This window comes from Cetorhinus maximus, chromosome 22 (genome assembly GCF_964194155.1).
Source record: "Cetorhinus maximus chromosome 22, sCetMax3.hap1.1, whole genome shotgun sequence".
Classification (NCBI taxonomy): domain Eukaryota; kingdom Metazoa; phylum Chordata; class Chondrichthyes; order Lamniformes; family Cetorhinidae; genus Cetorhinus; species Cetorhinus maximus.
The window spans coordinates 57,310,046-57,322,869 of NC_135900.1; the positions used below are offsets into that span (position 1 = coordinate 57,310,046).

At 45.2% G+C, this 12,824-nt stretch overlaps 1 protein-coding gene across 3 annotated transcripts in view; it reads right to left on the reverse strand.

Annotated features, from left to right (window-relative positions):
• cadps2 (Ca++-dependent secretion activator 2) overlaps window positions 1-12,824 on the reverse strand; it is a 782,646-nt gene that overhangs the window by 181,584 nt on the left and 588,238 nt on the right. For 2 of the 3 annotated variants that reach the window (XM_078568372.1, XM_078568373.1), the window contains exon 14: window positions 9,991-10,092. The exons of the other annotated variant lie outside the window; for it this stretch is intronic. In XM_078568372.1, the coding sequence (XP_078424498.1) occupies window positions 9,991-10,092 (102 nt within the window). The remainder of the gene's footprint in view (window positions 1-9,990; window positions 10,093-12,824) is intronic. 3 annotated transcript variants of the gene reach the window in all.

A 12,824-nucleotide genomic window follows, 5' to 3' on the forward strand; every position in this document is an offset into this window, starting at 1 on the left:
GGGCTCGTAATGAATATTGGTGGACAGTCTACCATGAGAATTGGAGACAGAGAGGTCAAGGAAGGGAAGGGAGGTGCTGGAGATCAACCACGTGAAGGTGATAGAAGGGTGTAAATTGGAAGCAAAATTCTTACATTTTTCCAGGTCCAGACAGGAGCATGAAGCGGCTCCAAAACAGTCATAGATGTACCAAAGAAAGAGGGGGCCTGAGTAGGACTGAAACAAGGAATGTTCCACATACCTTATAAAGAGACAGGCATAAATGGGGCGCATGCAGGTACCCATAGCCACACCTTTTATTTGGAGGAAGTGGGACAAGTGGGACAAGTTTAAGGAGAAATTGTTCAGTGAGAGAACAAGTTCAGCCAGGTGGAGGAGAGTGGTGGTGGATGGGGCTTGTTTGGGCCTTTGTTCGAGGAAGAAGCAGAGAGCCATCAGCTCATCCTGGTGGGGGATGGAGATGTAGAAGGATTGGATATCCATGGAGAAGAGGAGGCGGTTAGTGGCAGGAAACTGGAAATTGTTGATATGACGTAGGGCATCAGAGGATCCATGGATGTAGGTGGGAAGAGACTGAATAAGGGAAGAGAGAATGGAGTCAAGATAGGAAGGAATGAGTTCCGTGGGGCAGGAACAGGCTGACACGATTGATCTGCCGGGCCAGTCCTGTTTGTGGATTTTAGGTAGGAGGTAGAAGCGGGCCATCCGAGGTTGGGAGACTATGAGGTTGAAAGCTGTGGAGGGAAGATCTCCAGAGGAGATGAGGTCAGTGACAGTCCTGGAAACAATTGCTTGATGTTCGGTGGTGGGGTTATGGTCCAGGGGCAGGTAGGAAGAAGTGTCTGAAAGTTGGTGCCCAGTCTCTGCAAGATAGAGGTCAGTACACCAGACAACAACAGCACCACCCTTGTAGGCAGGTTTGATAACAAAGTCAGGGTTGGACCTGAGAGAACAGAATGTAGCAAGTTCAGAAGGAGATAGGTTAGAGTGGTGAAAAGAGCAGAGAAATTGATACGGCCGATGTCACACCGACAGTTCTCAATGAAAGGATCAAGAGCACATAAGAGACCAGAAAGAGGGGTCCAGGTGGAGGGAGAATATTGGAGATGGGTGAAAGGATCCGTTGAATGGGGAGAGGACTCCTGCCCAAAGAAGTGAGCACGGAGACGAAGGCACTGAAAGAAGAGTTCAGCATCGTGCCGAGCCCAGAATTCATTGAGATGAGGGCGTAAGGAAATGAAACTGAGTCCTTTGCTGAGTACTGAACGTTCAGCATCAGAGAGGGGAAGGTCAGGGGGTATGGTGAATACACGGCCGGGGCTGGGATTAGAAGAAAGGATTGGGTCAGAGGGGCAGGAAGGGTTGGATGGGCATTGGTATCAAGAGTATTCAGACTTGGATTTCAGCTTTGATTTCTCATCTCTCTTTGCACAGCAGGTTTCTCCATTATCATTGCAGCTTCTGGAAAGTCCCCAATGGTCAGACCAACCTACAGCCCACAAAATTATCATGGCACCTCCAGAGAATGATCGGTATCTGAGAAGTCTCTACCTCCAACTATGACGATGGTGCAGCTGGTCAACATGGCAACACACTGTACACACACTGCAACCTCTAGCCAGCATGCCACAACCACAAGAGATGCTGGAACCTGGTAGCAGTCTCACATTATCAACAACAAAAAGCTGAGGTGAGCGTGCCAATAAACTTCCTTCTTGCCATAGGAATGCTCTTCCTTAGCTTCAGAGGGCTTCCAATTGGCCCACATGGAGAAATAAGAGAAAGCAGTGCCAAGGAAAGGCACTGTTCGTCCAATCTGCATGAAATGGTCGAGAGTAACAGCAACCACGGATCAACCCAACAGCTGAAGTGACCAGGCATGGGTCAACATTAAGCAGTGGAAGAATGAATGAAAGCATACCCAAATGCCAGTCCAACCTCCAAGCCAGCAAGAACCAGAACCAACAGAGCCTACCCCTCTTCTGACAGGACAGCTAACGAGATATGGAAGGGTTATAAGGCCTGCAGACTGTGGGGGGTCGGGGGGTGTGGGAAGATGGGGTATTGAGAATGTTGCTAATGCTAATATTATAATAGCAATAATGTTGGAATAGCATTAAGGTTGTAACAATACTGTAAATGCCTAAGACTTATAACAATGTAAGAGTTGAAGTAAACTAATGCAATTCTATATCCATGGGATAAAGACTTGGAGGAATTGCAGTATAAGGTTCCGCGATATACAGGGTTAATGTGGGACTGAGTACAGTACCGTCCACAGAATGATGTAAGAGGGCACATGACCCAGAGCTAGGGTCAGTGTGGTGTTGGCCAGAGACGTGTTAAGATCTAGACAAGGGGATAGCTTCTTGCCTGTGCCCTTTACTGTATATATGTACATAGTTACAAGTCATTAATAAAGACTTGCTGTTAACATAGAGAAAGATGACAAAGACTTCCTTAACAGACACGTTCTGTAGCCAACACCATTACAACAGTATGCAACAGTTGCTGCTGATGGTAACACCAGCAGAGTCTTCAGTGGCCACCTCAGTTAGATGGCTCAAAGGCACAGTAGAAATATCTCTCATTAATATTCCCATTTCTTTTGTGGCAGCTTCAAATTTAACTTGCAGGATGTGGATCAAGACTGACTTCAACTCAATTCGAAATGGTTACAGATAACCATAAAGAATGGAATGTGAGACCTTAGAGATGTCAGCTGTTTTGTCCTCAGACACTGTGACACGCCTTGATGAAGAGGTGCCCTCCAGTAGGTGACAGCATCTTTTTCTGTTCTCAGGATTATTGGTAAATGGAATAGCTTGCCAGCTTATGCAGTATTTGCAGGTTCATGCTAGTGTTCAAAAGGGAGCTAGGCAAGTCCTTAGAGGTGGCTGATATCACTGCACTGAAAGGTCAGTGTGAGGTTGGGTAATCTACTCTTAGCTCCTGGAATTTGACTGCTTTCAGGGATTAGTGAAGAACTTCCCAGAATTATATTTCACTCAGAATGGCCTGAGCTTTTTTTTATTTGTTCATTTGCCTCTTCCAGGAGGTTACATGGTTGCTGGTAGGTTTAGAGTACTGATCTTCATAGAAAACATAAAAACACTACGGCACCAAAGGAGGACACGTGGCCCTTCATGTCTGTCCCAGTGGGAAAAGAGCTATCCAGCCTAATCCCAAGTTCCAGATCTTGGTCTGTAGCCCTGTAGAAGACAGCACTTCGTGTGCATGTCCAAGCGTTTTTTAAATGCAATGAAGATTTTTGCCTCTGCCACTCTTTCAGGCAGTGAGTTCCAGATCCCAATCACCCTCTGGGTGAAAAGAATTCTCAACTCTCCTCTAATCCTTCTGCCAATTACAATAAATCTATGCCCCCTGGTTATTGACCTCTCTCTGCTCTCCAGCAAGGCCCCTCTGCCTTCTCTGTTCCAAGGAAAACAATCCCAGCCTATTCAATCTTTCTTCATAAAGAAAATTTTCATTCCTGTATAGCGTTGTTGCAACATAACTGAATGGGACAGACTCAATGAACAGCCGCTCTTGTTTTGTCCATCTTTTTGTATAGATGTATTGGAATAGTTGAACAAAATTAATACCCATTGAAGGAAAATGGCAGCAGATACATGGGAACACCACCACCTGCAAGTTCCCCTTCAAGCCACTCACCATCCTAACTTGGAAATATATCGCCGTTCCTTCATTGTCACTGGGTCAAAATCCTGGAATTCCCTCCTTAACAGCACTGTGGGTGTACCTACACCACATGGACTGCAGCGATTCAAGAAGGCTGCTCACCACCACCTTCTGAAGAGCAGTGAGGGATCAGCAATAAATACTGGCCCAGCCAGCGAAGCCCACATCCCATGAATTAATAAAATAAAATGTAATGGATAAATAATTCTCTGAATTAAATTAAAAGCAAAATACTGCAGATGTTGGAAATCTGAAATAAAAACAGAAAATGCTGGGAAAACTCAGCAGGTTTGACAGCATCTGTGGAGAGAGAAACAGAGTTAACGTTTCGAGTCTGTATGACCCTTCTTCAGAGCTGGATAATTCTCTGAATACTGACTGAATTTTAATGATATTGAGCAACAGGGGACCACTCCACTTTTTGTTTGTATCCTTGCTGGTGTTTATAAGTGACATATTATTTCAACCTACTCTAGTTATTAACAACATAAACGGTAGCTGATGTTAGCTACAGGCTATTGTGTTGCAATCATGCATGTCTCATAAGTCCATTTGAAGGACACTAATGAATACAGTCATAACAATTTATAACCTTTTGACTGAATCTGCCAGTGGCTAGTGATTTTATTGAAATAGTCAGAATTAAAAATCTATTCATCTGACGCAACATGTTGAATTTAAAGAGAGGTCCAAACTGAAGCTCATTTTCTAAAGATTACTGAATTGAGATCAAATGAACAGAAATTGAGAAGCACACAACATTCAATCTACTTCAATTCACACTAACTCTTTTCCTTGCAGTGATCGCAGAAACTATCATTATTGTAAATTGGAAATAGAACGTAGTGTTGGCCTAATTGTTAAGGAAAGTGTTGGAGGAGAGGCTTGTCAATTTAACTGTGTCCCTATAAGGTCTCCTATACTGTCTGAATTGTGTGGTTTTATAAAAATGAGCGAAAACCGTATCTTGTCTGAATTGACTTTGCTATTTTAACAGGTGCACCAAAAAAAAACTCCATTAAAATACGGAACAAAGTAATTTTTGTGACTGCATTGAATGGTCATGCACCAACATTTCAGTGTCATTTCTAAGCTTAGAGCTGATCTGTGGAGTTGCACACACAGTGGGTGAAATGTTCGTATTTGGACAGGAAAGTAAAAACAGGTGATATCAGATCAAGCACAGTTGACCACCCTGGGCAGAATTTTCTGCCTGTTGGGCAGGTGGGCCCGACCCAATCTCAGGCAGGCGGGCAGCCAATCCCCACCAGAGAAGCGGGCCAATTAAGGCCCGCCCATTGTGACGTCCAGCGGGAAACGCTATGCACTTCCTGTGCGGGCGGGGAGGGGGGTGGGGGGAGATTCCCGAAAAGCGACAGTGAGCTCTTTCGCATGTACACATGCAGGAGCGCACATCTCCCTGAGGCTATGTGCAGCCTCAGGGAGATCGCTTCCACTTTGAAAAGTATTAAAAATAAAAAAATTAAAATTCCCTAACATGTCCCCCTCATGTAACAATGTCATATGAGATGGGGCATGTTCATAATTAACAGAATAACTTTATTAAACTTTTTAAAACCCTGCATGAAACCTCATCCTGCCACTGGATGAGGTTTCATGTTTTCTCTAGTTGCCGCCAGGGCTCCTGGCCTACCCGCCAACCTTAAGGTTAGACGGGCAGGTTCTTTAATTGTTTAAATGATCCTGTCAATGGCCTCAATTGGCCACTGACAGGTCGGCAGGCACACAGCTGATATTGCTGCGGCCCCGCCTTCCTGAAGATTTAAATGGGGCGGGATGGCATTGAGGGTTCTGCCCGACGTCATCCCGCGTCATTTTACGTGTTGGTGAGTGGCGCCCGCCCCCTGCTCGCCGATGGCAAAATTCTGCCCCCCTGTCTGAATTTTGGGCTGGGTGTATAACAGGCTGCTGACCTGATATCACTTATGTTACCAACTCAGAATTTCCCAACACACTGCCCCCCACCACCTTCCCTCCCACCCCTAACTAAAGATGAAGGCTCTGGAGAACCAGTGCAGACTAAGCATAGGCTTCAACTGAACTGGGGCAAGGACAAGAGAATAATTGGGCCAGAGCACGCAGTTGAATAATTAATGTTGACCTCTCCCAGTGTAGTGTGCCCCCATTGAGGTGGGGGGGCGGTGTGTGAGGATGTGGGGAGGGGGTTGGTGGTGGGAGTGTGGACTTATATTATGACAAATTTACATTGGCAATTCCATTACAAATAAGGCAAAGGCATTTATAATGGGAAAATCTTATACAATGGGAGTACAGCTGCAACAGTTTTAATATATTAATAATTTACACCTTATTCTTTTACATGGAAGTTTTTTCTGTTCAAATAAATATTTAATAAGGACAATCTTGAGTTAAATATTATGTTTAGGGTGGTCATTCTTTTGTCAACTTCCAAAATCCCAACTGTTATCATTGTTGTGGGTCTTAGGTGGGGTTGTCCTTAGTCAGGATACCCCTGGAGGAGCGGCTGTTGATAAACTTTACCTTTTATTGAACATTCTACTAATATGTACATTCCAAGGCTTTGCATGAGGCTCGACATAGAATTCTCAGCATACTATGTTGTCATGTGCTTTTACATCACTGATTAAGTGGACTGTCTATTTACATATTTAGCATAACTCTTTATATTACATCTAATAATTAACAGGATGGAAGACGTGATGTTTGATCTTCCACTGATGAAAGTTCACAGAAAGGTGCAACAACTGAGGAATCACATCATGAGGCATGCAAACAAACAGGGAAGATGGAACTTCTGATTTAATAGGCAGACTTAGTAACATGTCACATGAATCAGGTTGGGGATCCAAGGCCCAGTAAGGATGACAGCTAAGACCAGAGTATAGTAGTGAACTGTTGGGGGTACTATCCTTAGGATGAGATATTAATCTGAGACCCATCATTCTTCCTCAAGTAGACATAAAAATAAATCACATGACACTATTTGAAGGAAAGCCATGAGGTGTCCTGGCAGTGATTCTTTTTCCCTAGTTAATAACACAAAATCAAATTATCTTGTTAATTCTTTTGTTGTTTGCAGGACCTTGCTGTCCTCAAATCACCTATTACATTTACTGCAATAACACCAGTGCCTGCATTTCAAAATTAATCCATTGGTTCTAAAGCACTTTGGGATATCCTGAGAATGTATTGAGAGTTTATATGAACACAACTTGATTCTAATGGTGCAGTTCACATTTTAGTCATTAATAGACACTGGAGTAGTCCATGCCTACAAGCAGCCAGGCCTGGACAACATTCAGGCTTGGGCAGATAAGTGGCAAGTAACATTCATGCCACACAAGTGTCAGGCAATGACCATCTCCAACAAGGGAGAATCCAACATTTCCCCTTGACATTCAATGGCATTACCATCGTTGAATCCTCCACTGTCAACTTCTTCGGGGTTACCATTGACCAGAAACTGAACTGGACTAGCCACTTAAATACTGTGGCTACAAAAGCAGGTCAGAGGCTGGGAATTCTGTGGCGGGTTACTCACTTCCTGACTCCCCAAAGCCCGTCCACCATACCAGGCACAAGTCAGGAGTGTGATGGAATATTCCCCACTTGCCTGGATGAGTGCAGCTCCAACGGCATTCAAGAAGCTCAACACCATCCAGGACAAAGCAGCTCACTTGATTGGCACACCATCCACCAGCTTCAACATCCACTCCCTTCACCACTGATGCACAGTGGCAGTAACGTGTACCATCTGCAAGATGCACTGCAGCAAGTTGCTAAGGCTCCTTCAACAGCACCTTCCAAACCCATGACTACTACCATCTAGTAGGACAAGGGCAGCAGACACATGGGAACATCATCACCTGCAAGTTCCCCTCCAAGTCACATCCCATCCTGACTTGGAAATATATCACTATTCCTTCACTATCACTGGGTCAAAATCCTGGTACTCCCTCCCCAACAGCACTGTGGGTGTATCTAACCACATGGAAAGCAGTGGCTCAAGAAGGTCGCTCACCATCAGCTTCTCAAGGGCAATTAAGGATGGGCAATAAAAATGTTGGCCTAGCCAGCGATGGTCATGTCCCATGAAAGAATTAAAAAACATTCCAAAATGACTTTGCCTGGTCCAAAACGTGATGAGTGGAAATTATGTTATGACTTGCGAAAATAGGATCAAGTAACATCTTTCTTTGAAAGCCACCTAAGCTCTCGACTGAAACATAACTGCACTATCTACTATCCCCCCACCACCGCCTTCACCGACCATCCGTCCATAGCTGTCAGGGTTCCTGCAATAAGGAGGCCAACTGCCGGTGGGCACTGCATCAAACCATAGCGTTAACATAACGTCCCTGGTGATTCTGTTACAAAACTACCATGTTTTTCATAATAGTATTGTGGGATATTGTAAGGCAGGTTTATGGCTGTGAATGTAGATGGTTCTATCTGGGTGTCTGATTTAGTTGAATTAGAGTCAGATAGGCAGCAAGGTTGAAATTATCAGAAGAGTCAGGTGCAAAAACGGTATTTGAAATGCTAATGATGAGCTAGAGCAGAATTTTCAGTTCAGCGGGCGGGCATGGTTGGCGGGTCCAGGATCGGCTGGGGAACGGACCGCCAACCACAATTGGGCCCTGAACGCAAATTCACGCTGGCTGGCCAATTAACGGCTAGCCGGCATGAAGCGCACGCTGAAAGGCTCAGTGCTGCTGGGGTGGGGGGTGGAGGGCAAGCGCTGAAGTCAGCGTGGGTGCGGGTGAGCGCTCACAGAAAGCTCCCTGAAGGCAGAGAGCTGCCTCAGGGAGCTGAAGACCTGAACAACCTAAAATTAAGGTCACAGAAACCGGAGGAAAGTGTCCAAAGTTTGGTAATCAGTCACTTGAAAACGTAGGTAATGAAAATGCTGTCCACAGAAATTTATTTTAATTTTAATTTATCATGGAAACCTCAACCCGCTTGTGGATGAGCTTTCCTGAAAAATTCAAAGGCCGCCTGGCTGAATCGCCCGCCTGCCCGCCAACTGTAATGTTGGCCAGGCAATGAAAATCTTTGTTAATTGTGCCGTTAATGGGCTTAATTGCCCTCTTAATTGTTGGCAGGTGCGCTTCCGAGTTTAGCGCATGCTCGTCAATCAAATGTCGTGCGAGTACGAGATGACGCTGGGACGCTCGCCTGACATCATCGCGCGCTATTTCATGCTCGAGCTGGTTGGGCGCGCGCCCGCCCGCTCAGCAAAAAACTCTGCCCCCAGAGTTCACGTGTCAGTAGATAAGGTGTGAATGAAATTTGCATTTTAAAATAATTGGGGAGTTGTTTTAATTTTCAAAGGGATGGTAAGGTGTTTACGACAAGGCAAGCGAGGCCAAGCAGTATGTTTATTTTTCCCAAAGGTACTGACCATATTGGCAACATGAAAGATTTTAATAGGCAAAGTAAATTTCCGAAGGCATGTAGAACAATGGGATTTTACACATTAAAGAGAGAGAAACATATATAAAGAAGGATGGAAGGTTAAAATGGGGTGGCCGTGTAACATCTTGAAAGGTACACCATGTAAAGCAGCCTTGGGGAAAAGCCTCCAGCCCCTTTTGCAAAGTCTGCTGTGTCTAGTGCTGTGTTGGTGGACTTACCACTTCTGAATTCAGTGCACAAATCTTCTTGTAATAAATACAAATTGCAAAACTGTTGTGGTAGCATGACCAAGTTTTCCTTGTGGATTCGGTCTGGCCTGGCACATATCACCTGCCACATCATAACAATTCTCACTGTGCCAAAGCCGCAGTGAAAAGTCAGGCAGTAAAGTGGCAAGAACTAGCTCAATTAAATGACATTTTTGTAATTTTTGGAAGGATTCCATAGGCCAGGTTGTGTTCCGGGGCCCACATGGAATCCTTGGGATTTTCGTGCTGTGATCTTGCCTCTCCCCCTCCCTTCTCACCTAATCAGAATTGGCTCTGCACCACTCAACCCCCACCCCATCCCCAAAACACTTACCTTATGCCAGGGACCCAGTTCCCTTGGATCCTGCCCCAATTCCCACTCCCGCCCAATAGCCCGGATGTCATTCCGGCTGGCTTTGGGCAGACAGATTTAAATTAAGCTCGGGAGTTAAAGTGGCCTGGGGTCCATGACAAAGAACTTGTGTGCTACTCCGCCCCTGGAACCGTGCCTGTCTCAAACGTGTTCAGAGTTAAAATCGAGGTTTATGGATTCAGATATGAGAACAGCACAATAATGAATTTTTTTTTTTTAATGCCAAACAGGCAAAAAATAGATTACCTGAAGTGGGTGATCTGATTTTCAAGGAGGCACAGAAGTCTTTCTTTAATCTCATTAAATCTTTCTTTTTCTTCAACTGTTACAGTTCCAATTCCATCTGGTCTGAAAAAGAGAAAGTAAGATACCCTTTCAAATCTTGGAAGTAGAAACAGGAGCTCACTGATGAGATATGCCACCAAAGGTATACGTAACCTTACACTTTCTTGGATTCCGTGAAGAAGCTTCGCTCACTAACAGAGCTGGCAACATTATCAGAAATTTGGGTAGTTACTCCCCACAATCTTCCAACAGTTTTGATCAGAAAATAATGGGCATGGCAGTTGAGATTTGCAATTTGCACTCTCAGTAAGCAAGGCTCCTGATCAAAAAAGCAAAGTTAAAAAATTCCCCAATATTCTTTTGCCTATTTAATTGAAGGGTGTGAGGGAGGAGACTTCCAGCATAAAGTGAAGAGGCCAGGCAGATGGACACAGGGATGGACAGGGTTGCAAAAAGAGAAAAGAGGCTCTGTGAACTGCCTTGGAAACTGAGGGAGTTCCTCTGTGTCACTGTGACAACCATAATAAAATCTTTCAGGCTACCATTGGGGAAATCTGTAATATTAGTTGATTAGCAATGTACAGATGCAGCAAGGAGATTGTTGACATTTACTTCCGGAAATAAATTTGCCCTTATTTGTGATAAAAAAACAAGTAATATACCGATGTTTTTGCCCGCTTGCAAACAGCTATTCCAGGGCTAGGATGAAAAAGTAATATCTTCAAATGGAGCTCATGAGATATTAAATGTAATACTTTTGTGAATATGTTTGTGATTGAGTGAAAAAGGGGACAAGACATACAAGTGTAGAATGGTACTAGTCATTTAGCTTGGGGAAAGCCTTTGGTTTCATCTTTCCCTACTCCCTCACTGCTGTTTTGAGTAAGGATTGCTCCCTGAAAGACAGTCAAAAGTTTGTTATTTCATGGCTGGCTCTTCTTTAGTTCAAAGGTCTGCTCCTTATCTTATTCAATATTGTTCAGAGATATACAGCAGGACTTTGTGTTCAGACCCGGAGGTCAGATCATATGTGACCCAGCACTGTTTCTGGAGCAGTTAGGTGCAGTGATTTTTGCCATGATTGGCATGCCAGAGGGTATACTCGTGTTCTGTTTAAATTTGCTGGGTAGGCTCTCGATGCTGGAGGGCCAATAGGAGACCCTCCTGCATGGAATGAGCTGCAGTCTGCAGTCGCGGATAAGGCAGAGAGAGGGCATCTCCACTTTGAGGCACCATCTCAGCAACTGTGAAAAACTGAAATAGAAAATGGACAAAATAGTTAGGTCACCATTGTGAAGGGGAAATCCTTTCAACTGTCTGTGGTCACAGCAGTGACAAGGGACAAGAGGGGTGGGGGGGTTGTGGGGATGCGGGGTCTCAAAGTTCTGATGCTGGGAGGCCATCTTCTTGTAGCTTCCATGCCACCAATGCCCGTAGGTCGACTAGAAAATTCCAGTTGGCCTCTGATCCATGTCCTTAATTTGTCTTTTAAAGAAGTTTAATAAGCTACCTGCCCCTTTCAGATGGGTAACCCTTCCACCCTTGATCCCACCTCCAGCAAAATGGCTCTGGAATGGAATGGTGCCAGCAAACACACGGGCTTGAATTTTCAGCTCGGCAGGTGGGCACGATCGGTGGGCCCGGGATCGGCCGGGAAACAGACCGCTAACCGCGATCACCCCCCAACTGATCAGCGCTGCCGGGGTGGGGACAGGAGGAGGGCGGGCGATGATGTCAATGCGTACATGGGCGAGTGCTGAGAGAAAGCTTCCTGGAGACCTCAGGGAGCTGCAGACATGAAAACCATGATTGAAAATCAGAAAAAAATGTCCAACATCACAATCAGGCACCTGAACATATAGCTGGTAAAAATGCTGCCCACATATTTTTATTTTTATTTTACTTAATGACAGAACCCTCATCCCGCCTTTGGATGAGGTTTGATGAAAAATGTAAAGGCCGCCTGGCTGATTTGCCCGTCTGCCAACTGTAAGGTTGGATGGGCCATGAAAAATCAGAGACAATTGCACCGTTAATGGGCTTAATTGCCCTCTTAATTGTCGGCGGGCGCACTTTTGACTTATGTGCGTCCCCGCCGAGCGAAATATCACAAGAGTGTGGGATGATGTTGGGACACTCACCCGACGACTTCTCATGCGATTTTACGTCCGATTGGGTTGGGCGTGCTCCCACCCATGGGACGTCAAATTCTGCCCTTGAATTTTTGCTTTTGCCTGACCCCATTCTCACCCCCATATTGGGGCAAAAATGTTGCCATAGGTTCAAGGAATTGTAAGTTGATGGAGCACATACAATGACTACCATCTGCTCAAATGGGCACTACCCCACAACCACCTGACTACCCGGCTAATGCTGTGACCATACCTGACTACCCCCCGACCCAACCCGACTACCCCCACACCCTCCCTCGACCACCTGACTAACCAACTAACTCCCAACTGGACCTGACTGCCCCCCCACAACCACCCATCTAACGTCCACCTTCCTGATCACCTGACTACTAGCCCTGACCCCACCTGACAACCCCTGACCCAACCCGACTCATCCACCTACACACCCACCCAACTGTTTATAACTTACACACTTGACCATTTAACCCACCTTCTCACTCACCCACCTACCTACTCGCCCACCTATCCACTCATTGGAAAGAGTGGCAGATAGTAATCAATTGCTTACATTCTCTGGAAAGGACACATTTTTAAAAAATGAAATGCAATCACTTGAACTTAAGTCCCCATGCCACCTAAACCGGATAGCCTCTGTGGCAATGT